The sequence below is a fragment of the Oncorhynchus masou genome, chromosome 11 (genome assembly GCF_036934945.1).
Source record: "Oncorhynchus masou masou isolate Uvic2021 chromosome 11, UVic_Omas_1.1, whole genome shotgun sequence".
Taxonomy (NCBI): Eukaryota; Metazoa; Chordata; class Actinopteri; order Salmoniformes; family Salmonidae; genus Oncorhynchus; species Oncorhynchus masou.
The window spans coordinates 58,775,328-58,802,949 of record NC_088222.1 but is presented as its reverse complement, the minus strand read 5'-3'; the positions used below and the strand labels follow the sequence as shown (position 1 = coordinate 58,802,949).

Here is a 27,622-nt window from a genome sequence, read left to right as displayed (position 1 = left end):
AGTGTATATATCCCTGTGTTTCCTGTCTCACCCCAACCTGATCTGGTTCACCTGTCCTTGTGACTGTCTCCACCCCCTCCAGGTGTCGCTTATTATCCCCAGTGCATATACCCCTGTGTTTCCTGTCTCTCCCCAGTGTATATATCCCTGTGTTTCCTGTCTCTCCCCAGTGTATATATCCCTGTGTTTCCTGTCTCTCCCCGGTGTATATATCCCTGTGTTTCCTGTCTCTCCCCAGTGTATATATCCCTGTGTTTCCTGTCTCTCCCCAGTGTATATATCCCTGTGTTTCCTGTCTCTCCCCAGTGTATATATCCCTGTGTTTCCTGTCTCTCCCCAGTGTATATATCCCTGTGTTTCCTGTCTCTCCCCAGTGTATATATCCCTGTGTTTCCTGTCTCTCCCCAGTGTATATATCACTGTGTTTCCTGTCTCTCCCCAGTGTATATATCCCTGTGTTTCCTGTCTCTCCCCAGTGTATATATCCATGTGTTTCCTGTCTCTCCCCAGTGTATATATCCATGTGTTTCCTGTCTCTCCCCAGTGTATATATCCCTGTGTTTCCTGTCTCTCCCCAGTGTATATATCCCTGTGTTTCCTGTCTCTCCCCAGTGTATATATCCCTGTGTTTCCTGTCTCACCCCACCCTGATCTGGTTCACCTGTCCTTGTGACTGTCTCCACCCCCTCCAGGTGTCGCTTATTATCCCCAGTGCATATACCCCTGTGTTTCCTGTCTCTCCCCAGTGTATATATCCCTGTGTTTCCTGTCTCTCCCCAGTGTATATATCCCTGTGTTTCCTGTCTCTCCCCAGTGTATATATCCCTGTGTTTCCTGTCTCTCCCCAGTGTATATATCCCTGTGTTTCCTGTCTCTCCCCAGTGTATATATCCCTGTGTTTCCTGTCTCTCCCCAGTGTATATATCCCTGTGTTTCCTGTCTCTCCCCAGTGTATATATCCCTGTGTTTCCTGTCTCACCCCAACCTGATCTGGTTCACCTGTCCTTGTGACTGTCTCCACCCCCTCCAAGTGTCGCTTATTATCCCCAGTGCATATACCCCTGTGTTTCCTGTCTCTCCCCAGTGTATATATCCCTGTGTTTCCTGTCTCTCCCCAGTGTATATATCCCTGTGTTTCCTGTCTCTCCCCAGTGTATATATCCATGTGTTTCCTGTCTCTCCCCAGTGTATATATCCATGTGTTTCCTGTCTCTCCCCAGTGTATATATCCCTGTGTTTCCTGTCTCTCCCCAGTGTATATATCCCTGTGTTTCCTGTCTCTCCCCAGTGTATATATCCCTGTGTTTCCTGTCTCTCCCCAGTGTATATATCCCTGTGTTTCCTGTCTCTCCCCAGTGTATATATCCCTGTGTTTCCTGTCTCTCCCCAGTGTATATATCCCTGTGTTTCCTGTCTCTCCCCAGTGTATATATCCCTGTGTTTCCTGTCTCTCCCCAGTGTATATATCCCTGTGTTTCCTGTCTCTCCCCAGTGTATATATCCCTGTGTTTCCTGTCTCTCCCCAGTGTATATATCCCTGTGTTTCCTGTCTCACCCCACCCTGATCTGGTTCACCTGTCCTTGTGACTGTCTCCACCCCCTCCAGGTGTCGCTTATTATCCCCAGTGCATATACCCCTGTGTTTCCTGTCTCTCCCCAGTGTATATATCCCTGTGTTTCCTGTCTCTCCCCAGTGTATATATCCCTGTGTTTCCTGTCTCTCCCCAGTGTATATATCCCTGTGTTTCCTGTCTCTCCCCAGTGTATATATCCCTGTGTTTCCTGTCTCTCCCCAGTGTATATATCCCTGTGTTTCCTGTCTCTCCCCAGTGTATATATCCCTGTGTTTCCTGTCTCTCCCCAGTGTATATATCCCTGTGTTTCCTGTCTCACCCCAACCTGATCTGGTTCACCTGTCCTTGTGACTGTCTCCACCCCCTCCAGGTGTCGCTTATTATCCCCAGTGCATATACCCCTGTGTTTCCTGTCTCTCCCCAGTGTATATATCCCTGTGTTTCCTGTCTCTCCCCAGTGTATATATCCCTGTGTTTCCTGTCTCTCCCCGGTGTATATATCCCTGTGTTTCCTGTCTCTCCCCAGTGTATATATCCCTGTGTTTCCTGTCTCTCCCCAGTGTATATATCCCTGTGTTTCCTGTCTCTCCCCAGTGTATATATCCCTGTGTTTCCTGTCTCTCCCCAGTGTATATATCCCTGTGTTTCCTGTCTCTCCCCAGTGTATATATCCCTGTGTTTCCTGTCTCTCCCCAGTGTATATATCACTGTGTTTCCTGTCTCTCCCCAGTGTATATATCCCTGTGTTTCCTGTCTCTCCCCAGTGTATATATCCATGTGTTTCCTGTCTCTCCCCAGTGTATATATCCATGTGTTTCCTGTCTCTCCCCAGTGTATATATCCCTGTGTTTCCTGTCTCTCCCCAGTGTATATATCCCTGTGTTTCCTGTCTCTCCCCAGTGTATATATCCCTGTGTTTCCTGTCTCACCCCACCCTGATCTGGTTCACCTGTCCTTGTGACTGTCTCCACCCCCTCCAGGTGTCGCTTATTATCCCCAGTGCATATACCCCTGTGTTTCCTGTCTCTCCCCAGTGTATATATCCCTGTGTTTCCTGTCTCTCCCCAGTGTATATATCCCTGTGTTTCCTGTCTCTCCCCAGTGTATATATCCCTGTGTTTCCTGTCTCTCCCCAGTGTATATATCCCTGTGTTTCCTGTCTCTCCCCAGTGTATATATCCCTGTGTTTCCTGTCTCTCCCCAGTGTATATATCCCTGTGTTTCCTGTCTCTCCCCAGTGTATATATCCCTGTGTTTCCTGTCTCACCCCAACCTGATCTGGTTCACCTGTCCTTGTGACTGTCTCCACCCCCTCCAAGTGTCGCTTATTATCCCCAGTGCATATACCCCTGTGTTTCCTGTCTCTCCCCAGTGTATATATCCCTGTGTTTCCTGTCTCTCCCCAGTGTATATATCCCTGTGTTTCCTGTCTCTCCCCAGTGTATATATCCATGTGTTTCCTGTCTCTCCCCAGTGTATATATCCATGTGTTTCCTGTCTCTCCCCAGTGTATATATCCCTGTGTTTCCTGTCTCTCCCCAGTGTATATATCCATGTGTTTCCTGTCTCTCCCCAGTGTATATATCCCTGTGTTTCCTGTCTCTCCCCAGTGTATATATCCATGTGTTTCCTGTCTCTCCCCAGTGTATATATCCATGTGTTTCCTGTCTCTCCCCAGTGTATATATCCCTGTGTTTCCTGTCTCTCCCCAGTGTATATATCCCTGTGTTTCCTGTCTCTCCCCAGTGTATATATCCCTGTGTTTCCTGTCTCTCCCCAGTGTATATATCCTTGTGTTTCCTGTCTCTCCCCAGTGTATATATCCCTGTGTTTCCTGTCTCTCCCCAGTGTATATATCCATGTGCCAGTTTGTCTTGTTTGCCAAGTCAACCAGCAGTTTTCCTTGCTCCTTTCTTTCCCAGGCTGTTTGTTTCTAGTCCTCCTGGTTTTGACCCTTGCCTGTACTGACTCCGAACCCGCCTGCCTGACCATTCTGCCTGTTCTGACTACCAGCCTGCCTTTCCCCTTGTCCTGTTTTGGACTCGTATCTGGTTTCTGACCCCTGCCCGGCCTGACCTTGAGACTGCCTAATGTCTGGCACTGTTTGGAACTCTGACCTGGTTTATGAACTCTCGCCTGTCCCCGACCTGCCTTTGCCTACTTCCTTTGTCATAATAAATATAGGAGCTTTTGGTTCTCGTCTTGTGCCCTTATAAGCAGAGATTAGCACTTTGCAAACATAAATACTGTACATCATTCATCACGCTGTCTCTGTCTATTCTTTCATTCTCTCTGTCCCCTGCTCTCTCTCGCTCCCCCTCTTTCTCTGTCTTTCCCCCTCTCTCTACAGTTAAATGTCTGTAGTTATGTCTAAGCTGCAGTGACGAACATGTTGTTGCTGACTAACACAGGGCTCAGACTGTCCAGTTGTCCGGTCTCTCTCCCTTTTCCTCCATCTCACTCTCTTTCTCCCTCTCCAGCTCTCTCTCTCTTCCTCTCCCTCGCTCTCCCCCCGGAAATGAACAGAACCACTAACGAGCAGCCTGCTGTTATTTCCAATAAAAAAAGACGAGCTACAATATCAACAACATCAACAGCAGAACTCCATGTGAGCGTCCCAAATGGCACCCTATTCTCTGGTCAAACGTAGCGAGACAAAGGCAATAGGGTGCCAATTGGGACACATCCCACATTGGCTATGGATCGAGATGAGGAAATTGCCTTTAGGTGGAGATAGATCTCTGTATTCTGTGAGGGATATGCCTTTAGGTGGAGATAGATCTCTCTGTATTCTGTGAGGGATATGCCTTTAGGTGGAGATAGATCTCTCTGTATTCTGTGAGGGATATGCCTTTAGGTGGAGATAGATCTCTCTGTATTCTGTGAGGGATATCAAATTTTATTGGTCACATACACATGGTTAACAGATGTTAATGCAAGTGTAGCGCAATGCTTGTGCTTCTAGTTCCGACCATGCAGTAATATCTAACAAGTAATCTAACCTAACAATTTCACAACAACTACCTAATACACACAAGTGTAAGGAATGAATAAGAATATGTACATATGGACGTGCGATGGCCGAACGGCATAGGCAAGATGCAGTAGATGGTATAGAGTACAGTATATACATATGAGATGAGTAACGTAGGGTATGTACACATTATATAAAGTGACATTGTTTAAAGTGACTAGTGACACATTTATTACATCCAAATTGTATTATTAAGGTGGCTGGAGTTGAGTCAGTATGTTGGCAGCAGTCACTCAATGTTAGTGGTGGCTGTTTAACAGTCTGATGGCCTTGAGATAGAAGCTGTTTTTCAGTCTCTTGGTCACAGCTTTGATGCACCTGTACTGACCTCGCCTTCTGGATGATAGCGGGGTGAACAGGCAGTGGCTCGGGTGGTTGTTGTCCTTGATGATCTTTATGGCCTTCCTGTAACATCGGGTGTTGTAGGTGTCCTGGCGGGCAGGTAGTTTGCCCCCGGTGATGCGTTGTGCGGTCATCACTACCCTCTGGAGAAACTTACGGTTGTGGGCGGAGCAGTTGCCGTACCGGGCGGTGATACAGCCCGACAGGATGCTCTCGATTGTGCATCTGTGAAAGTTTGTGAGTGTTTTTGGTGACAAGCCAAATTTCTTCAGCCTCCTGAGGTTGAAGAGGCGCTGTTGCGCCTTCTTCACCACACTGTCTGTGTGGGTGGACCAATTCAGTTTGTCCGTGATGTGCACGCTGAGGAAGATGAAACTTTGCACCTACTGTCCTGTCGATGTGGATAGGGGGTGTTCCCTCTGCTGTTTCCTGAAGTCCATGATCATCTCCTTTGTTTTGTTGATGTTGAGTGAGAAGTTATTTTCCTGACACCACACTCCGAGGGCCCTCACGTCCTCCCTGTAGGCCGTCTCGTCGTTGTTGGTAATCAAGCCTACCACTGTTGTGTCGTCCGCAAACTTGATGATTGTGTTGGAGGCTTGCATCGCCACACAGTCATGGGTGAACAGGGAGTACAGGAGGGGGCTGAAAACGCACCCTTGTAGGGCCCCAGTGTTGAGGATCAGCGGGGTGGAGATGTTTCCTACTCTCACCACCTGGGGGCGGCTCATCAGGAAGTCCAGGACCCAGTTGCACAGGGCGGGGTCGACACCCAGGGTTTCGAGCTTAATGACGAGTTTGGAGGGTACTAAGGTGTTAAATGCTGAGCTGTAATCGATGAACAGCATTCTTACATATGTATTCCTCTTGTCCAGATGGGTTAGGCCAGTGTGCAGTGTGATTCCTATTGCGTCGTCTGTGGACCTATTGGGGCAAATTGGAGTGAGTTTAGGGTGTCTGGTAGGGTGGAGGTGATATGATCCTTGACTTGTCTCTCAAAGCACTTCGTAATGACGGAATTGAGTGCTACGGGGCGATAGTCATTTAGCTCAGTTACCTTAGCTTTCTTGGGAACAGGAACAATGGTGGCCCTCTTGAAGCATGTGGGAACAGCAGACTGGGATAGGGATTGATTGAACATGTCCGTAAACACATCAGCCAGCTGGTCTCTGCATGCTCGGAGGACCCAGCTAGGGATGCCGTCTGGGCCGACAGCCTTGCAAGGGTTAACACGTTTAAATGTTTTACTCACGTTGACTGCGGTAAAGGAGAGCCCGCAGGTATTGGTAGTTGGCCATGTCAGTGGCACTGTATTGTCCTCAAAGCGAGCAAAGAATTTGTTTAGTTTGTCTGGGAGCAAGACATCGAGGTCCGCGACAGGGCTGGTTTTCTTTTTGTAGTCCGTGATTGACTGTAGACCCTGCCACATACCTCTCGTGTCTGAGCCGTTGAATTGAGACTACTTTGTCTCTATACTGACGATTAGCTTGTTTGATTGCCTTGCGGAGGGAATAGCTACACTGTTTGTATTCTGTCATGTTTCCAGTCGCCTTGCCATGATTAAAAGCAGCGAATGCTGCCATCAATCCACAGTTTCTGGTTGGGGAAGGTTTTAATTGTTACCGTGGGTACAAAATCACTGATCCACTTGCTAATAAACTCGCTCACGGAATCATAGTATACATCAATGTTGTTGTCTGAGGATATTCGGAACATATCCCAGTCCATGTGATCGAAGCAATCTTGGAGTGTGGAATCAGATTGGTCAAACCAGCATTGAACAGACTTGAGCACGGGCATTTCCTGTTTTAATTTCTGTCTATAGGCTGGGAGCAACAAAATGATCCAGAATTTTCCCAGCCCAGGCCGCGCATTCGATATGCTGATAACAAGGCTCCATAAATTTTTCAGATTAGCCTTGTTAAAATCCCCAGCTACAATACAGCCTCAGGATATGTGGTTTCCAGTTTACATAGAGTCCAATTAAGTTTTTTCAGGGCCGTCGAGGTGTCTGCTTGGGGGGGATATACACGGCTGTGATTATAATCTAAGATTGGTAGATAATGCGGTCAACATTGTAAGGAATTCTAGATCAGGTGAACTAAAGGATTTGAGTTACTGCATGTTGTTACGGTCACACCACGACTCGTTAATCATAAGGCATACACCCCTGCCCTTCTTCTTACCAGAGAGATCTTTGTTTCTGTCGGCACAATGCGTGAAAAAACCGGGCTGTACCGACTCCCGAGTGAGCATTGTTTCCGTGAAACAGAGAATGTTACAATCTCTGATGTCTCTCTGGAAGGCAACAGTGCTTGGATTTCATCTACCTTGTTGTCAAGAGACTGGACATTGGCGAGTAGTATACTCTGGAGTGATGGGCAGTGTGCCCGTCTACGGAACCTGACCAGAAGGCCGCTCAGTCTGCCCCTTCTGCGGCGCAGTTGTTTTGGGTCGCCTACTGGGACCAGATCCATTGTCCTGGGTGGTGGTCCAAACAGAGGATCCACTTCAGGAAAGTCATATTCCTGGTCGTAATGTTGGTAAGTTGACGTTGCTCTTTTATCCAATAGTTCTTCCTGGCTGAAAGTCGTATTCCTGGTTGTAATGTTGGTAAGTTGACGTTGCTCTTCTATCCAATAGTTCTTCCCGACTGTAATAAGACTTAAGATGTCCTGGGGTAACAGTGTAAGAAATAATTCATAAAAAACCCGAAATACTGCATTGTTTACTAAGAACGTGAAGCGAGGCGACCATCTCTGTCAGTGCAATCCCTGCTCACCATCCCTGCTCCACCTAAAGGATATGTCTGTAGGTGGAGATAGATCTCTGTATTCCTGTGAGTGATATGGCACCGTTGGACAACGTGTAAACAGAGTGTCCCTGTGGCCATTGGTTTATAACTAGACCGGGCTGCAATGAATTCAATGAAAGGAAGCCAGTGTGAAACATACACACACAGAGGGAGAAAGCACACAAACACACAGAACACACATACAAGTAGACCCTAAAAGGAGAGGACTGTGTGGAACACAATTAACAGGTAAGGCTCAATCTGCTTTCTGTTCTCCCACTTTCTCTATCTCTAATGCTGTTTCTCTCCTTTTGTCTACCCGGAGAAAAGGACAGAGAGTGAATTGACTACACAGCCCAGACAAAGCTCTGGAGAAAGAGAGAGGAAGAGGGGCGAGAAGGAGGGAAAGTGTCACAAAGCAGAGGGGGGTGTTTACAGCAATCAACTTCACCTTAGAGAGAAACACTAGCAATAACACACACACACACACACACACAGTCAGACTGACCTCCTTAAAGGGGCTAAATCAAACCAAGCCTGGGAGAGTATACAGTGGAGGCACTACACTACTCCACACTCTCCATTATACAGTACCAGTCAAAAGTTTGAGAGCTTTGCACACCTTTGGCATTCTCTCAACCAGCTTCATTAGGTAGTCACCTGGAATGCATTTCAATTAACAGGTGTGCATTGTTAAAAGTTAACTTGTGGAATTTATTTCCTTCTTAATGTGTTTAAGCCAAACAGTTGTGTTGTGTCAAGGTAGGGGTGATATACCGAAGATAGCCCTATTTGGTAAAATACCAATTCCATATTATGTCAAGAACTGCTCAAATAAGCAAAGAGAAACAACAGTCCATTATTACTTTTCAGTCAATGCGGAGCATTTCAAGAACTTCGAACGTTTCTTCAAGTGCAGTCACAAAAACCATCAAGCGCTACGATGAAACTGGCTCTCATGAGGTCCGCCACTCGTACTGTACGTCTGTAGCTGTATGCTACAGTTATACGTCTGTAGTTATGTCTGAACTGCGGTGGCATACATGTTGTTGCTGACTGACATACAGGATTCAGGCTGTCCAGATTGAAAGGTCCATTTTGTACCGTCCCACACCAGCAGTGACCCTGAAACAGCATGCGTCAGCCTTCTAGTCCACTGCACAAACAGGTCAACAGATAACACTGCACCTCACATAATCAATGGGCCCATGTGAGAGAGAGTGTGCAGTGTCTGTGCATGCATGGGCGGGGTAGGGAGGGTGTGTGTGTGTGTGTGTGTGTGTGTGTGTGTGTGTGTGTGTGTGTGTGGTACACCCTGTCCAGGTTGATTGATCTCTGTTTTGGTGATATTGATTAATAAACTTTACTCCCATGTACAAATCCACCCACCACACACTCACCCACCCTCACAGCTGCATCACAATTAGTGAATCCCTCACTAAAACCAATGCACCAACTCAGTGGCCTTGTGGTTAGTTTGTTCACCCTGAGATTGAAAGGTTGGGGTTTGGATCCCTAGCTGAGTCAGACTCCAAAAAACGGTACTCAATGCCTCTGCTTGGCACTCAGCACTAAAGAGATGGATTAGGGATAAGGTCCTGCAATAGACTAACATCCTGTCCAGGGTGTGTACTTGTATATCAAACTGCCTCATGCTACAGAATAAGGACATAGGCTCCTTCCGTTCTGGACAAGGCTTACTTACTTCACTTGCCACCAACACTTACATCCTAGCTGAATTGTATTGTTACCATGCTGCACACATTTCCACAGTGTTGTGTCCCACAGGTGTTGAGCACTACACCTAACACAACATAGTTGCTGACTGCAGCTACCAATTTACTGATTTGACCACACAGCACAAGCCACCATCATTCACCACTCGTTTCAGACCGTACATACAGTGCCTTTGGGAAAGTATTCCGACCACTTGACTTTTTCCACATTTTGTTACAGCCTTATTCTAAAATGGATTACATTTAGTTTTTTATTCGTCATCAATCTACACGCAATACCCCATAATGTCAAAGCAAAAACAGGTAATATTGATTTTTTTTTTGCTAATTTATAAACAAAATAAACTGAAATATCACATTTACATAAGTATTCAGATCCTTTACTCAATACTTTGTTGAAGCACCTTTGGCAGCGATTACAGTATCGCGTCTTCTTGGTTATGACGCTACAATCTCAGCACACCTGCATTTTGAGAGTTTCTCCCATTCTTCGCTGCAGATCCTCTCAATCTCAGGTTGGATGGGGAGCTTCGCTGCACAGCTATTTTCAGGTCTCTCCAGAAATATTAGATCGGGTTCAAGTCCGGGCTCTGGCTGGGCCACTCCAGGACATTCAGAGACTTGTCCCGAAGCCACTCCTGCATTGTCTAGGCTGTGTGCTTACGATCGTTGTTCTGTTGGAAGGTGAACCTTTGTCCCAGTGTGAGGTCCTGAGCACTCTGGAGCAGGTTTCATCAAGGATCTCTCTGCTCTGTTAATCTTTGCCTCAATCCTGACTCGTCTCAAAGTCCCTGCCGCTGAAAAACATCCCCACAGCATGATGCACAACCATGCTTCGCTGTAGGGATGGTGCCAGGTTTCCTCCAAACGTGACACTTGGCATTCAGGCCAAATAGTTCAACTTGGTTTCAGACCAGAGAATCTTGTGTCTCATGGTCTGAGAATCTTTAGGTGCCTTTTGGCAAATGCCAAGCAGGCTCACATGTGCCTTTTACTGAGGAGTGGCTTCCTTCTGGCCACTTTACCGTAAAGGCCTGATTGGTGGAGAGCTGCAGAGATGGTTGTCCTTCTGGAAGGTTCTCCCATCTACACAGATGAACTCTAGAGCACACATCTCTATTTGCAATGTATGTATGTATGTATGTATGTATGTATGTATGTATGTATGTATGTATGTATGTATGTATGTATGTGTGTGTGTGTGTGTGAGTGAGTGAGTGAGAGACCCAACCTCTTCAACATATATAACGAATTGGAGAGGGCATTAGAACAGTCTGTAGCACCCGACCTCACCCTACTAGAATCTGAAGTCAAATGTCTACTGTTTGCTGATGATCTGGTGCTTTTGTCCTCAACCAAGTAGGGCCTACAGCAACACCTACAGTTGAACTCAGAAGTTTACATACACTTAGGTTGGAGTCATTAAAACTCGTTTTTCAACCACTCCACAAATGCATTGTTAATTAACAAACTATAGTTTTGGCAAGTCGGTTCTGTAACGTTTTTCTTCCGTTGAAGGAGAGGAGGACCAAAATGCAGAGTGGTTCGAGTTCAACATGTTTAATAAAGACTGTACACGAGAACACTACAAAATAACAAATGTGAAAACCGAAACAGTCCTATCTGGTGCAAAGACATAAAGACATAAGTCAACCACCCACAAAATACCCAAAGAACATGGCTGCCTAAATATGGTTCCCAATCAGAGACAACAATAAACACCTGCATCTAATTGAGAACCAATCTAGGCAACCATAGACTTACATAAACACCTAGACTAGAAAACACCCTATAAACATACAAAACCCCTAAACCAGGCTAAATACATAATTCCCCATGTCACACCCTGACCTAACCAAAATAATACAGGAAACAAAGATGACTAAGGCCAGGGCGTGATAGGTTAAGACATCTATTTTGTGCATGACACAAGTCATTCTTCCAACAATTGTATTACAGATAGATTATTTCACTTATAATTCACTGTATCACAATTCTAGTGGGCCAGAAGTTTACATACACTAAGTTGACAGTGCTTTTAAACAGCTTGGAAAATTCCAGAAAATGATGTCATGGCTTGAGGCTTCTGATAGGCTCATTGGCATCATTTGAGTCAATTTGAGGTGTACCTGTGGATGTATTTCAAGGCCGACCTTCAAATTCAGTGCCTCTTTGCTTGACATCATGGGAAAATCAAAAGAAATCAGCCAAGACCTGAAATTGTAGACCTCCACAAGTCTGGTTCATCCTTGGGAACAATTTCCAAATGCCTGAAGGTACCACGGTCATCTGTACAAACAATAGTACGCAAGTATAAACACCATGGGACCACGCAGCCGTCATACCACTCAGGAAAGAGACACGTTCTGTCTCCTAGAGATGAATGTACTTTGGTGCGAAAATTGCAAATCAACCCCAGAACAACAGCAAAGGACCTTGTGAAGATGCCGGAGGAAACAGGTACAACAGTATCTATATCCACAGTAAAACAAGTCCTATATCGACATAACCTGAAAGGCCGCTCAGCAAGGAAGAAGCCACTGCTCAAAAACGGCCTTAAAACAGCCAGACTGCAGTTTGCAACTTCACATGGGGACAACAATCGTACTTTTTGTAGAAATTTCCTCTGGTCAGACGAAACAGAGCACACAAAAAAACTATACATACAGGTACCTAGGCCTAAACATCAGCGCCACAGGTAACTTCCACAAAGCTGTGAACGATCTGAGAGACAAGGCAAGAAGGGCCTTCTATGCCTTCAAAAGGAACATAAAATTCAACATGCCAATTAGGATCTGGCTAAAAATACTTGAATCAGTTATAGAACCCATTGCCCTTTATGGTTGTGAGGTCTGGGGTCTGTTAATAACCAACCAAAAATGTACAAAATGGGACCAAATTGAGACTCAGCATGCAGAATTCTGCAAATATATCCTCCATGTACAACTTAAAACACTAAATAATGCATTAGGCCGATGAATTAGGCCGATACCCTCTAATTATCAAAATCCAGAAAAGAGACGTTAAACTCTACAATCACCTAAAAGGAAGCGCTTCCCAAACCTTCCATAACAAAGCCATCACCTACAGAGAGATGAACCTGGAGAAGAGTCCCCGAAGCAAGCTGGTCCTGGGGCTCTGTTCACAAACACAATCAGACCCCACAGAGCCCCAGGACAGCAACACAATTACACCCAACCGAATCATGAGACAACATGATAATTACTTGGCACATTGGAAATAATTAACAAAAAAAACAGAGCAAACCAGAATGCTATTTGGCCCTAAACGGAGAGTACACAGTGGCAGAATACCTGTCCACTGTGACTGACCCAAAATTAAGGAAAGCTTTGACTTTGAACAGACTCAATGAGCATATCTTTGCTATTGAGAAAGGCTGCCGTAGTTAGACCTGGCTCTCAAGAGAAGACAGGCTGTGCGCACACTGCCCACAAAATGAGGTGGAAACTGAGCTGCACTTCCTAACCTCCTGCCAAATGTATGACCATATTAGAGGTACATATTTCACTCAGATCACATAGACCCACAAAGAATTTGAAAACAATCACAATTTTGATAAACTCCCATATCTATTGGGTGAAATACCACAGTGTGCCATCACAGCAGCAAGATTTGTGACCTGTTGCCACAAGAAAAGGGAAACCAGTGAAGAATAAACATCATTGGAAATTATGTCTATTTATTTTCTCTTCTATACTTTTAACTATTTGCACATAATATTTGAAGCGTTTTTATTCTTTTGGAACTTTGTGAGTGTAATGTTTACTGTTGATTTGTATTGTTAATTTCACTTTTGTTTATTATCTACTTCACTTGGTTTGGCATTGTTAACATATGTTTCCCATGCCAATAAAGCCCTTAAATTGAATTGAGAGAGACTTGTGACTTTGTCATGCCCTGACCTTAGAGAGCCTTTTAATGTCTCTATTTTGGTTTGGTCAGGGTGTGATTTGGGTGGGCATTCTATGTTCTTTATTTCCTTGTTTCTGGCCGAGTGGGGTTCCCAATCAGAGGCAGCTGTCTATCGTTGTCTCTGATTGGGGATCATACTTAGGCAGCCCTTTTCCCTCCTTCTGTGTGGGATCTTGTTCTTTGTTTGTGTGCAGGTAGTTTGCACAAAGAAGCTGTTAGGTCGTTGTATTCTTTATTGTTTTGTCTTTTCCAAAGTTTCAAAACGTTAATAAATGATGTGGAACTCAAAGAACGTTGCGCCTTGGTCGCATCCTTCCGACGACACCCGTTAGACTTTGTCTTTCTTTAATGAAACATTCTCATTTTTATCAAAACCTCACCACCCTCCCCCCTTATAATAAAACTCCATCTAAAACCCACCATACTCTCCGCCCCACATATCCCCTGCCACTGATGTGCCTTCACTCCTGTTATGCTCCTAATGTTCCTCACTCTCCAGCAGCCTAAGAGACGTTATTCCTGTTTGTTGTGCCAAGACTTCGGGGTTTTCCATCCCTCCTCTCCCAGCAGTCTCAGGTCACCCAGCCTTAGTAAACCCGCTGTCATCAGTTGCCTCTGCAAGGTGGCCGACTGAACCCATCTCAAAGGGATGGCTGGGTTGTGGAAAATAGGCTCCTCCCACAACCACAGCCCAGGCTCCACACCCCTTCTCGTGTGGGCCTTAGCAGCTGCCAGGCCCTCTGCACTGCAGAGAGATCTGTTGTACTCAGCCCCTCAGGCCTCATGAGGAATAGCTGCCGGTCCAACCCTAATCCGCCAGCTCTCCTCAGCAGTGCGCATGCTGGTTCCCTCCAGCCGACATCAGTATGGTACAGCAGTCTCTGCACCGCCTTTAGTCGAAAAGCAACCACCCTGCTCTCCAGATCCATCAGGGCCAGTCCTCCTTCATGGACGGTCATGTACAACACTGCCACCCTCAGCCAGTGATGGCGAGACCAGAGTCCACCAGCTTGCGTTGCAGTTCTGCGAGCAGACCGGCAGTGGGGTTGAGGACAGACAGTTTTTGACACAGTGAAGATGCCACCAGGTTGTTGATTATCAGCACCCTCCCTCTATATGTCAATTGGGATAGGAGCCACCTCCATCTGGCCAGTCTTGACACCACTGCCTGTGACAGCCCCTCACAGTTCTTCCGAGCCCAGGTACACCCCCAACATTTTAAGCCCTTCACAACCCCCTGCAAACCCCCTGGAAGCAGAGGGCGCTATCCCCCCAAAACAGAGCTTTGCTCTTGACCCAGTTTACCTTAGCTGATGAAGCTCCCTTGTCTCTAGTGCCTGCATATCCTGACCATCACAGAAACATCATCTGCATACGCTGACACTGCTATGCCTGTCACCAGACCCATACCCGTCCAGCACACTCCCTGCAGTCTCCTGCGGAGTGTATATAACTGACCCAATAGAGGGCATCCTTCTCGAATGCCCCGGCACAGGTTACTTCGGGCTGATGACACGCTCTTCAGGGCGAGTGCGGGGAGCCGGCACAGGACATACCGGGCTGATGACACGCTCTTCAGGGCGAGTGCGGGGAGCCGGCACAGGACTCACCGGACTGATGACACGCTCTTCAGGGCGAGTGCGGGGAGCCGGCATAGGACATATCGGGCTGTGAAGGCGTACTGGAGGCTTGGTGCGTGGAGCCGGCACAGGTTGCACCGGACTGATGACACGCTTCTCAGAATGCCTGCGCTGCAGCATACTCCTAGCCAACATCTCTCTATGATATCTCTCCTCAGGCGGTCTCTGGCTCTCTCCTCGGCCGGCCGCCCCTTGTGCCTTCCCCCCAAAAAAACTTGGGGTTGCCCTTGGTCTGTTTGTGGCCGCGGACCCCGGCGTCGTCGCACACACAGGATCACACATTTATGCCTTATTCAACTCCACAGTCCGCTCCCGCATCCCCCCACCACAGAGATCACCCTCACATCAGACAGCCGTAGACAATGCATACCCTTGGCTTCACTGGTCTATCTTTCCAAACCAAAGAAGAAGGAGCTGGGAGGATCCATCTCCTTGAGCATGGAGAACCTAGCTCTTACAAGTTCTCCCTTTGCTTTAACCTGGAAAACACTGCCCAGGCCCCTACGTAATTTAGCTAAATTAGCCCGGAGGCCTACACTGCCTTGCTCCATCATCTCTACCTCCATCTCACTAATACTACGCTTGAGTACCCCCAATACTCTCCTAGCCTCTGAGGATGAGGGAGCTGTATACTGTTGACAGAAAAGCCAAATTTGGATCATCCCACCATTGACTCAGAGACTCATACCCCTCTCTTCGCTGCCCCCACCTTTCCTAAAAAGTCTGGAAACCTAAGCAAAAGGTGGCATCTTGTAAGAGCTTTACATTAAACTTCCAATAAGATGCCTGCCGAGGCCCTGGTGCCAGAAAGAAACTATACATCTAAACAGTGTCTGAAGGTAGACCCTTACGCACTGTTGTGACCAACTTCATCAACCTAAACCGTTTCCTGGGTGAGAGGACAGCATGCCCCTCATTTTTCATAGCATGCACTGATCGTATAAACTTTCTCGGATCAGAAAAAAAAGCCTCAAGATGAACTTTTTCCTCTTGGTCTCATTCAGGGACTTTGTCAGTTTCCTCAACGTGTACTTTGACCCCTCTTCTTGACTGGCTGTCAGCTCCGGACCCATTGAAAAGGACTCCTCATCATCCTCTTCCTCAGACTCACTTTCCTCCTCATTTCCATCTCCCATCCTGACCACGTGCCCTCCCTCTCTGGTCAGGGCCTCCCCCCAGCACCAGGCAAAGGTTCCTTGGTGCCTTTGACAACACCAGCCTCTCCCACCTCCGTTCTTCTCCCCTTTTTCCTCTTCTGCTAGACACCGTCCTCCTCCCCCCAGTCTCTTACACTTCCCCACCATACTCTCCTCATCCACTAGCATCACATGACTAGACCCAGCCTCATCTACACCACCATCCATAACCTGACTAGACCCAGCCTCATCTACACCACCATCCATAACCTGACTCGACCCAATCATCTACACCACCATCCATAACCTGACTAGACCCAGCCTCATCTACACCACCATCCATAACCTGACTAGACCCAGCCTCATCTACACCACCATCCATAACCTGACTAGACCCAGCCTCATCTACAACACCATCCATAACCTGACTAGACCCAGCCTCATCTACACAACCATCCATAACCTGACTAGACCCAGCCTCATCTACACCACCATCCATAACCTGACTAGACCCAATCATCTACACCACCATCCATAACCTGACTAGACCCAGCCTCATCTACACCACAATCCATATCCTGACTAGACCCAGCCTCATCTGCACCACCCTCCATAACCTGACTAGACCCAGCCTCATCTACACCACCCTCCATATCCTGACTAGACCCAGCCTCATCTGCACCACCCTCCATAGCATGACTAGACCCAGCCTCATCTGCACCACCCTCCATAACCTGACTAGACCCAGCCTCATCTACACCACCCTCCATATCCTGACTAGACCCAGCCTCATCTGCACCACCCTCCATAGCATGACTAGACCCAGCCTCATCTACACCACCCTCCATAACATGACTAGACCCAGCCTCATCTACACCACCCTCCATAACCTGACTAGACCCAGCCTCATCTACACCACCATCCATAACCTGACTAGACCCAGCCTCATCTGCACCACCCTCCATAACCTGACTAGACCCAGCCTCATCTACACCACCCTCCATATCCTGACTAGACCCAGCCTCATCTACACCACCCTCCATAACCTGACTAGACCCAGCCTCATCTACACCACCATCCATAACCTGACTAGACCCAGCCTCATCTACACCACCATCCATAACCTGACTAGACCCAGCCTCATCTACACCACCATCCATAACCTGACTAGACCCAATCATCTACACCACCATCCATATCCTGACTAGACCCAGCCTCATCTGCACCACCCTCCATAACCTGACTAGACCCAGCCTCATCTACACCACCCTCCATATCCTGACTAGACCCAGCCTCATCTGCACCACCCTCCATAGCATGACTAGACCCAGCCTCATCTGCACCACCCTCCATAACCTGACTAGACCCAGCCTCATCTACACCACCCTCCATATCCTGACTAGACCCAGCCTCATCTGCACCACCCTCCATAGCATGACTAGACCCAGCCTCATCTACACCACCCTCCATAACATGACTAGACCCAGCCTCATCTACACCACCCTCCATAACCTGACTAGACCCAGCCTCATCTACACCACCATCCATAACCTGACTAGACCCAGCCTCATCTGCACCACCCTCCATAACCTGACTAGACCCAGCCTCATCTACACCACCCTCCATATCCTGACTAGACCCAGCCTCATCTACACCACCCTCCATAACCTGACTAGACCCAGCCTCATCTACACCACCATCCATAACCTGACTAGACCCAGCCTCATCTACACAACCATCCATAACCTGACTAGACCCAGCCTCATCTACACCACCATCCATAACCTGACTAGACCCAATCATCTACACCACCATCCATAACCTGACTAGACCCAGCCTCATCTACACCACAATCCATAACCTGACTAGACCCAGCCTCATCTACACCACCATCCATAACCTGACTAGACCCAGCCTCATCTACACCACAATCCATATCCTGACTAGACCCAGCCTCATCTACACCACCCTCCATATCCTGACTAGACCCAGCCTCATCTACACCACCCTCCATAACCTGACTAGACCCAGCCTCATCTACACCACCATCCATAACCTGACTAGACCCAGCCTCATCTACACCACCATCCATAACCTGACTAGACCCAATCATCTACACCACCATCCATAACCTGACTAGACCCAGCCTCATCTACACCACAATCCATATCCTGACTAGACCCAGCCTCATCTGCACCACCCTCCATAGCATGACTAGACCCAGCCTCATCTGCACCACCCTCCATAGCATGACTAGACCCAGCCTCATCTACACAACCCTCCATAACATGACTAGACCCAGCCTCATCTACACCACCCTCCATAACCTGACGAGACCCAGCCTCATCTACACCACCCTCCATAACATGACTAGACCCAGCCTCATCTGCACCACCCTCCATAACATGACTAGACCCAGCCTCATCTACACCACCCTCCATAACATGACTAGACCCAGCCTCATCTGCACCACCCTCCATAACATGACTAGGCCCAGCCTCAGCTACCCTACCATCTCTGGCATGACTAGGCCCAGCCTAATTTACACCACCATCCCTGGCATGACTAGGCCCAGCCTCTGCTGTCTGCGTCTCATTGCCCCCTGCACGTTGACCTCAATTTTCCCCACTGGCGCTTGTACCCTCACATTGTCTATGGCCTTAATGTGGGCACGCAAAGCTCTTATGCCCCAAATCTTCACACTCAAAGCACCATCTGTGTTGACAAACCCTGCGTAGAGCCCCTCCCTCACTTTAAAATGCACATTTAGCTGTTGCTCATTGTTATTCAGAAACATGAACACTTGCCTCCGGAACGAAACAACGTGCTTAACGGCATCTGCCTGAAAACCTGCCGACAGTACATGCAAACCGCTAGCAAACTTACCAAGATGACTCAGCTCTTTCCTGATTTGATCATCCGTAATAAACGGAGGCAAATTTGCAACTGCCACCCTTGTCGAAGAGGTAGAAAGAGGCGAAACTGACACCAACACACCCCTTACAAATATTCCACTAGCAATTAGCCTACCAACCAAATTAGCTATTTTCATGAACACAACAACAGCTTTGTTCATTCTGGAAGCAGAATGTATAAATCCAGCTCCTACCTGTTCACCGACTGCGAGCAGAACCTCCTCCACCTTAACTCCATTCTCAGGAACACACCTGAATCCATGCCGTAACGACAGCGTCTCCTCTGCGCTAGGCTGAGAAGCCTTCTTCCAAACCCCAGGAAACTAACTCTGTCCTCTTCCACTCTATTTTGAAAAAACCTGTGGATACCGCTAAAACAAATATTGCATTAACCCACCACCATAGAAAATAAAAATTGAAAGAAAAGACCAAGACAGAATTCAGAAAAACAATTAGGACAGAGCCCTCCACACCAAACACTCAAACTCCAAAAAACTCCCAGCATGCACTGTGAGAGAGAGAGAAAGAGAGACCCCCATGTGTGTGTGAACAGATGTCAATAGGGAAATCAATACAAGTCAATAAAGAGCTCTTCCTTTGGCATGTTGAAAATAAAGAGCGACCGTGTCTGTGATAAAGCAATCATAGTCAACCACCCAGAGCCACCAGCGATCAGTAATTGTAAAGAGGAATGTAGTAGAATAGGGTAGAATTTTGTAGAATGCAGATCGTAGTGGAATACAGTCGAATGTAGTAGAATGCATCAGAATGCAGTAAAATGCAGTAGAGAAAGCAGTAGAATACAGCAGAATATAGAATACAGTAGATGCAGTAGAATGCATCAGAAGTCTGTACAGAATGCAGTAGAATGCATCAGAAGGATGTCTAGAATGCAGTAGAATGCATCAGAAGGCTGTACAGAATGCAGTAGAATGTATTTGAGAATGCTGTACAGAATGCAGTAGATTTCATCAAAAGGCTATATAGAATACGGTAGAATGCATCAGAAGGCTGTATAGAATGCAGTAGAATGCATCAGAAGGCTGTACAGAATGCAGTAGAATGCATCAGAAGGCTGTACAGAATGCAGTAGAATGCATCAGAAGGCTGTATAGAATGCAGTAGAATGCATCAGAAGTCTGTACAGAATGCAGTAGAATGCATCAGAAGGCTGTACAGAATGCAGTAGAATGCATCAGAAGGCTATATAGAATGCAGTAGAATGCATCAGAAGGCTGTACAGAATGCAGTAGAATGCATCAGAAGTCTGTACAGAATGCAGTAGATTGCATCAGAAGGCTGTACAGAATGCAGTAGAATGCATCAGAAGGCTGTACAGAATGCAGTAGAATGCATCAGAAGGCTATATAGAATGCAGTAGAATGCATCAGAAGGCTATATAGAATGCAGTAGAATGCATCAGAAGGATGTACAGAATGCAGTAGAATGCATCAGAAGGATGTACAGAATGCAGTAGAATGCATCAGAAAGCTGTACAGAATGCAGTAGAATGCATCAGAAGGATGTACAGAATGCAGTAGAATGCATCAGAAGGCTGTACAGAATGCAGTAGAATGCATCAGAAGGATGTACAGAATGCAGTAGAATGCATCAGAAGGCTGTACAGAATGCAGTAGAATGCATCAGAAGGCTGTACAGAATGCAGTAGAATGCATCAGAAGGCTGTACAGAATGCAGTAGAATGCATCAGAAGTCTGTACAGAATGCAGTAGAATGCATCAGAAGGCTATATAGAATGCAGTAGAATGCATCAGAAGGATGTACAGAATGCAGTAGAATGCATCAGAAGGATGTATAGAATGCAGTAGAATGCATCAGAAGTCTGTACAGAATGCAGTAGAATGCATCAGAAGGATGTACAGAATGCAGTAGAATGCATCAGAAGGATGTACAGAATGCAGTAGAATGCATCAGAAGTCTGTACAGAATGCAGTAGAATGCATCAGAAGGATGTACAGAATGCAGTAGAATGCATCAGAAGTCTGTACAGAATGCAGTAGAATGCATCAGAAGTCTGTACAGAATGCAGTAGAATGCATCAGAAGGCTGTACAGAATGCAGTAGAATGCATCAGAAGGCTGTACAGAATGCAGTAGAATGCATCAGAAGTCTGTACAGAATGCAGTAGAATGCATCAGAAGGCTGTACAGAATGCAGTAGAATGCATCAGAAGGCTGTACAGAATGCAGTAGAATGCATCAGAAGGCTGTACAGAATGCAGTAGAATGCATCAGAAGGATGTACAGAATGCAGTAGAATGCATCAGAAGGCTGTACAGAATGCAGTAGAATGCATCAGAAGGCTGTACAGAATGCAGTAGAATGCATCAGAAGGCTGTACAGAATGCAGTAGAATGCATCAGAAGTCTGTACAGAATGCAGTAGAATGCATCAGAAGGCTGTACAGAATGCAGTAGAATGCATCAGAAGGCTGTACAGAATGCAGTAGAATGCATCAGAAGGCTGTACAGAATGCAGTAGAATGCATCAGAAGGCTGTACAGAATGCAGTAGAATGCATCAGAAGGCTGTACAGAATGCATCAGAAGGCTGTACAGAATGCATCAGAAGGCTGTACAGAATGCAGTAGAATGCATCAGAAGGCTGTACAGAATGCAGTAGAATGCATCAGAAGGATGTACAGAATGCAGTAGAATGCATCAGAAGGATGTACAGAATGCAGTAGAATGCATCAGAAGGATGTACAGAATGCAGTAGAATGCATCAGAAGTCTGTACAGAATGCAGTAGAATGCATCAGAAGGCTGTACAGAATGCAGTAGAATGGATCAGAAGGCTGTACAGAATGCAGTAGAATGCAGTAGAATGCATCAGAAGTCTGTACAGAATGCAGTAGAATGCATCAGAAGGCTGTACAGAATGCAGTAGAATGCATCAGAAGGATGTACAGAATGCAGTAGAATGCATCAGAAGGATGTACAGAATGCAGTAGAATGCATCAGAAGGATGTACAGAATGCAGTAGAATGCATCAGAAGTCTGTACAGAATGCAGTAGAATGCATCAGAAGGCTGTACAGAATGCAGTAGAATGCATCAGAAGTCTGTACAGAATGCAGTAGAATGTATCAGAAGGCTGTACAGAATGCAGTAGAATGGATCAGAAGGCTGTACAGAATGCAGTAGAATGCAGTAGAATGCATCAGAAGTCTGTACAGAATGCAGTAGAATGCATCAGAAGGCTGTACAGAATGCAGTAGAATGCATCAGAAGGATGTACAGAATGCAGTAGAATGCATCAGAAGGATGTACAGAATGCAGTAGAATGCATCAGAAGGATGTACAGAATGCAGTAGAATGCATCAGAAGTCTGTACAGAATGCAGTAGAATGCATCAGAAGTCTGTACAGAATGCAGTAGAATGCATCAGAAGGCTGTACAGAATGCAGTAGAATGCATCAGAAGTCTGTACAGAATGCAGTAGAATGTATCAGAAGTCTGTACAGAATGCAGTAGAATGCATCAGAAGTCTGTACAGAATGCAGTAGAATGCATCAGAAGTCTGTACAGAATGCAGTAGAATGCATCAGAAGGCTGTACAGAATGCAGTAGAATGCATCAGAAGGCTGTACAGAATGCAGTAGAATGCATCAGAAGTCTGTACAGAATGCAGTAGAATGCATCAGAAGGCTGTACAGAATGCAGTAGAATGCATCAGAAGGATGTACAGAATGCAGTAGAATGCATCAGAAGTCTGTACAGAATGCAGTAGAATGTATCAGAAGGCTGTACAGAATGCAGTAGAATGCATCAGAAGTCTGTACAGAATGCAGTAGAATGCATCAGAAGGCTGTACAGAATGCAGTAGAATGCATCAGAAGGCTGTACAGAATGCAGTAGAATGCATCAGAAGGCTGTACAGAATGCAGTAGAATGCATCAGAAGGCTGTACAGAATGCAGTAGAATGCATCAGAAGGCTGTATAGCAGGGCTGCCTAACCCTCTTCCTGGAGATCTACCGTCCTTTATGTAAGTAGAATTAAATTAGGGTTGGTCTGAAAACCCACGAGACGGTAGATCTCCAGGAAGAGGGTTGGGCAACCCTGCTGTATAGAATGCAGTAGACTGCAGGCTCTTTCTGACCTTGTTCAATTAAAGCTGATCGAATACCACGCTGCTTCTGCATGCTGCATTCCCAACTTCCCGAAGAGTTCAGCTCCATGGTCTAGGAGGGTGTGTGTGTTTGTGTGTGAACGAGAGACAAAGAGAGAGACAGAGAAAGACAGAGAGAGTGTACACGTGTAGGATCTTAATTTGAGCCAGTTTGCTACAGCAGGAAAATAATCCTGCAGAAACAGGAAATGTGAATTATTATGTGGATTGTATTTCATGTAAAAAAATGTGTAGAGTGGACGGCAGTCTAGCGGTTAAGAACATTGGGCCAGTAACTGAAAGGTTGCTGGTTTGAATCCCAGAGCCGACTAGGTGAAAAATCTGTTGATGTGCCCATGAGCAAGGCATTTAACCCGAGTCGCTCTGGATAAGAGAGTCTGTTAAATGCAAACAAGGTCTGACATTTTATAATTGTTTTTACACCTTGAATACACTACAAGTTTGCATTTCGTGCTGCACAGGAACATTCTCATCAACAACAGAGTGATCAAATTAAGATAATCTGTGTGTCTGTGTGTGTGACGAAATGCACACACGCTGACTGCTCCTTATTTCGTCTGTGGCGGCCCTGTCTGAATGCAGAGATAGAATCCACATCGTTTCCACATCGTGCATGACTGCCATCGACAGACTACCACCCCACTCTTCCCTGTCCTCCCTCTACCCCACCTTACGTGCCGTCTGCTCTAATACATCTCCCACCGTGCCAATGGGGGTTCCCCCCCACGTCCTTTACCCTGTCATCCCTCCTCATCTCCACCTCCTCAACGTTCTCCTTTAAAAATAGTAAAGAGTGTCATAAAAACAGGCCGGAAATCCACCTTGAAATACCAAGAGAGTGGAGAGAAGGAGGGAATGGGGTGGAGGGGAGGAAGTTGAGAGAAGGTTGTTATATTTTTTAAAGAGACTGACCGTAACAGTGTGAGAGCCCATGAGTCCTGGTGTGGGGTATTGGAGTGAGTGAAAGAGTGTGTGTGTGTGTGTGTGTGTGTGTGGAGATTGGCAGTTCTTAATGTCAAACCATTTGAAGTTACTTGAGTTCGAATAACCACAGATCTAGGATTAGATTAACAGATTTTCCCACCTTCAATCCAAACCTCAACCATTATCTTAATGAAAATAAATCTGACCTTGTGTCAGTGGTTAGATAGCAACTTCTACTTACTTGGCATGAGAAGAGAGGACCCAGGTAGGTCCTGTGATACAAATCTATACAAGGAGGAACCAAGGACATGATAAAAACACAAGTCATTCAAACCTGAGAACATACAGGCAAGTACACAATAACCTAAGTGCACACTGTGAGCCTACAGTGCATTCAGCTGTCAGCCAATGCTAGCTAGACAACTCACTCAGGCCTTCCTTATGGGACGAGCTGTGACTGATGGTTAAAATACGGTCATGACCGTAACTTAACCTCACCATCACGAGAGGCAGACACTGTTCAGTATTCCACACAACAATCACAGAAAACGATCATGAGAAGGCGTTAATAAAAAAAACTGCAATTACCACAAACTTAAAAATTCTGTCATGACTGTAACTCAACCTCAACACCATCATCACCAGAGGCAGATGTGCTTCAGTATGCCTCTAAAGCACAATCACAAAAAACTACACCATGAAAATTATTTTACACAAAAAAACAGTTTACACCCCATAGAATTTTTTTGTTGAAAAAATACATTCTGGTCATGACCATAGTTCAACCTCAACAACCACCCGAGGCTGTATATATACACTACCATTAAAAAGTTTGGGGTCACGTAGAAATGTCTTTGTTTTTGAAAGAAAAGCATATTTTTGTCCATAACATCAAATTGATCAGAAATACAGCGTAGGCATGGCAACTTCATTAAATAGTACCCGCAAAACACCAGTCTCACCGTCAACAGTGAAGAGGTAACTCCGGGATGCTGGCCTTCTAGGCAGAGTTGAAGAAAAAGCCATATCTCAGACTGGCCAATAAAAAGAAAAGATTAAGATGGGCAAAAGAACACAGACACTGGACAGAGGAACCGGAGTCACCTCTTCACTGTTGACGTTGAGACTGGTGTTTTGCGGGTATAATTTAATGAAACTGCCAGTTGGGGACTTGTGAGGTGTCTGTTTCTCAAACTAGACACTCTAATGTACTTGTCCTCTTGCTCAGTTGTGCACTGGGGAATCCCACTCCTTTTTAAATTCTGGTTAGAGCCAGTTTGCACTGTTCTGTGAGGGGAGTAGTACACAGCGTTGTACGAGATCTTCAGTTTCTTGGAAATTTCTCACATGAAATAGCCTTCATTTCTCAGAACAAGAACAGACTGACGAGTTTCAGAAGAAAGGTCTTTGTTTCTGGCCATTTTGAGCCTGTAATCAAACCCACAAATGCTGATGCTCCAGATACTCAACTAGTCCAAAGAAGTCCAGATGTATTGTTTCTTTAATCAGAACAATAGTTTTCAGCTGTTCTAACATAATTGCAAAATATTTTTCTAATAATCAATTATACTTTTAAAATTATAAACTTGGATTAGCTAACACAACATGCCAATGGAACACAGGTGTGATGGTTGCTGATAATGGGCCTCTGTACGCCTATGTAAATATTCCATAAAAAAATCTGCCGTTTCCAGCTACAATAGTCATTAACAACATTAACAATGTCTACACTGTATTTCTGATCAATTTGATGTTATTCTAATGGACAAAAAATAGCTTTTCTTTCAAAAGCAAGGACATTTCTAAGTGACCCCACACTTTTGAACAGTAGTGTATATGTTATACTTTTAAGCAAAAAGGCAGCTCGGGGGTTTGGGCTGTTCTATGCAGTGCCTGGATACAGTCCTTAGCCGTTGTTACGGTTTTCTTCTAACTCCTCCTCTAACGAAGAGGTGTAGCAAGGATCGGACCAAAATGCGGCGTGGTAATTTTCATACATGTTTAATGAACGAATAAACACGAACAATATAAAACAACAAACGTAACCTGAAAACCTAAACAGCCTATCTGTTATTCCTATCTGGTGACAACAAACACAGAGACAGGAACAATCACCCACGAAATATGAATATGGCTGCCTAAATATGGTTCCCAATCAGAGACAACGATAAACACCTGCCTCTGATTGAGAACCACTCCAGACAGCCATAGACTATGCTAGATACCCCCACTAAGCCACAAACCCAATACCTAACAAAACCCCAAGACAAAACACACCACACTAAACCCATGTCACACCCTGGCCTGATCAAATAAATGAAGACAAACACAATATACTTCGACCAGGGCGTGACAGCCGTGGTATATTGGCCATATACCACAAACCCCCAAGGTGCCTTATTGCTTTTATAAACTGGTTAGCAATGTAATTAGAGCAGTAAAAATAAATGTTTTGTTATACCCCTTTTATACGGTCTGAAATACCACGGCTGTCAGCCAATCAGTATTCAGTGCTCAAACCACCCAGTTTATAACTACGGATATATACCCCTCAGTGCTTTACACTATAATCACAACTGTAATGAAAAGGAGTTCACAGACATAAGAAGAAAAATGCCTACCAGTAATGTAAAAAAAAAAAAAAAACTTTTCCCATCTCAAATTTCTAGGGAAACTATAAAGGAACACAGAGAAGCATGAATGGAATTCGTAACACTCCTCAACAGGCGTATATTAAAATGGCTAAAATGTCCAGGCAGGACTTAACTAAACTCCCAGGAAATTCTTAACCACTTATCATCCATAAAACATGAGTCAGCTTGGGAGATGGTAAAGTGTGGGTATGTGTGTGTGTGTGTGTGTGGCAACTTCCTGCGATTGAGAGATAATGGTGGAAGTATGTAGAAAGTCTCCACTTGAGCGACTTTGACACGCTACCCAGCTAGCAAATAACGTTCTGAGAACCATATGCTTCTTAAAACTTGGTGAGAGCGTGGTTTTCCTATGTTATTTTGCATACAATCTTCCCAGAAATATCTGGGAATGATGTAGTAGTTGCCTGGCTTTGGAATATTCTCAGCACATTTAACGAACATGGCAAAAAAATTATATTGGTATTTCATAACTTTAACAGTACATTTCTTAAAAGTTCAAACATTGTTACATTTACATTTCATTAAACTGTTTATAATGTTCTAGGAATGTTCACCAAATAGTTAACATTGGGAATGTTCTCAAATAACTCCGAGAAGGTTAAGATCCAGCGTTCTTCTGTTTGAATTTCAGTACTTCAGCATAAAGTTTCCTACACGTTTCCTCGTGACTCTATATAAAGTAATGTTCTAAAATTGTTCCAAAAATGTTAAGAAATCATTCCATAAATACCACAACGTTCCAAGAATGCTATTGAAAAACAAACATTCCGTTTTCAGCATCAACACAACA

The 27,622-nt window shown here is 45.5% G+C and overlaps 1 protein-coding gene across 6 annotated transcripts in view; it reads right to left on the bottom strand.

Annotated features, from left to right (window-relative positions):
• The window catches only part of LOC135548887 (glutamate receptor 4), a 184,262-nt gene that overhangs the window by 97,717 nt on the left and 58,923 nt on the right, over positions 1-27,622 (bottom strand). The window contains exon 1 of one of the 6 annotated variants that reach the window (XM_064978953.1): positions 23,225-23,293. The exons of the other annotated variants lie outside the window; for them this stretch is intronic. Coding sequence (XP_064835025.1) covers positions 23,225-23,267 — 43 coding nt within the window. The 5' untranslated portion in view covers positions 23,268-23,293. Of the gene's footprint in view, positions 1-23,224; positions 23,294-27,622 lie in introns of those variants that run through there. 6 annotated transcript variants of the gene reach the window in all.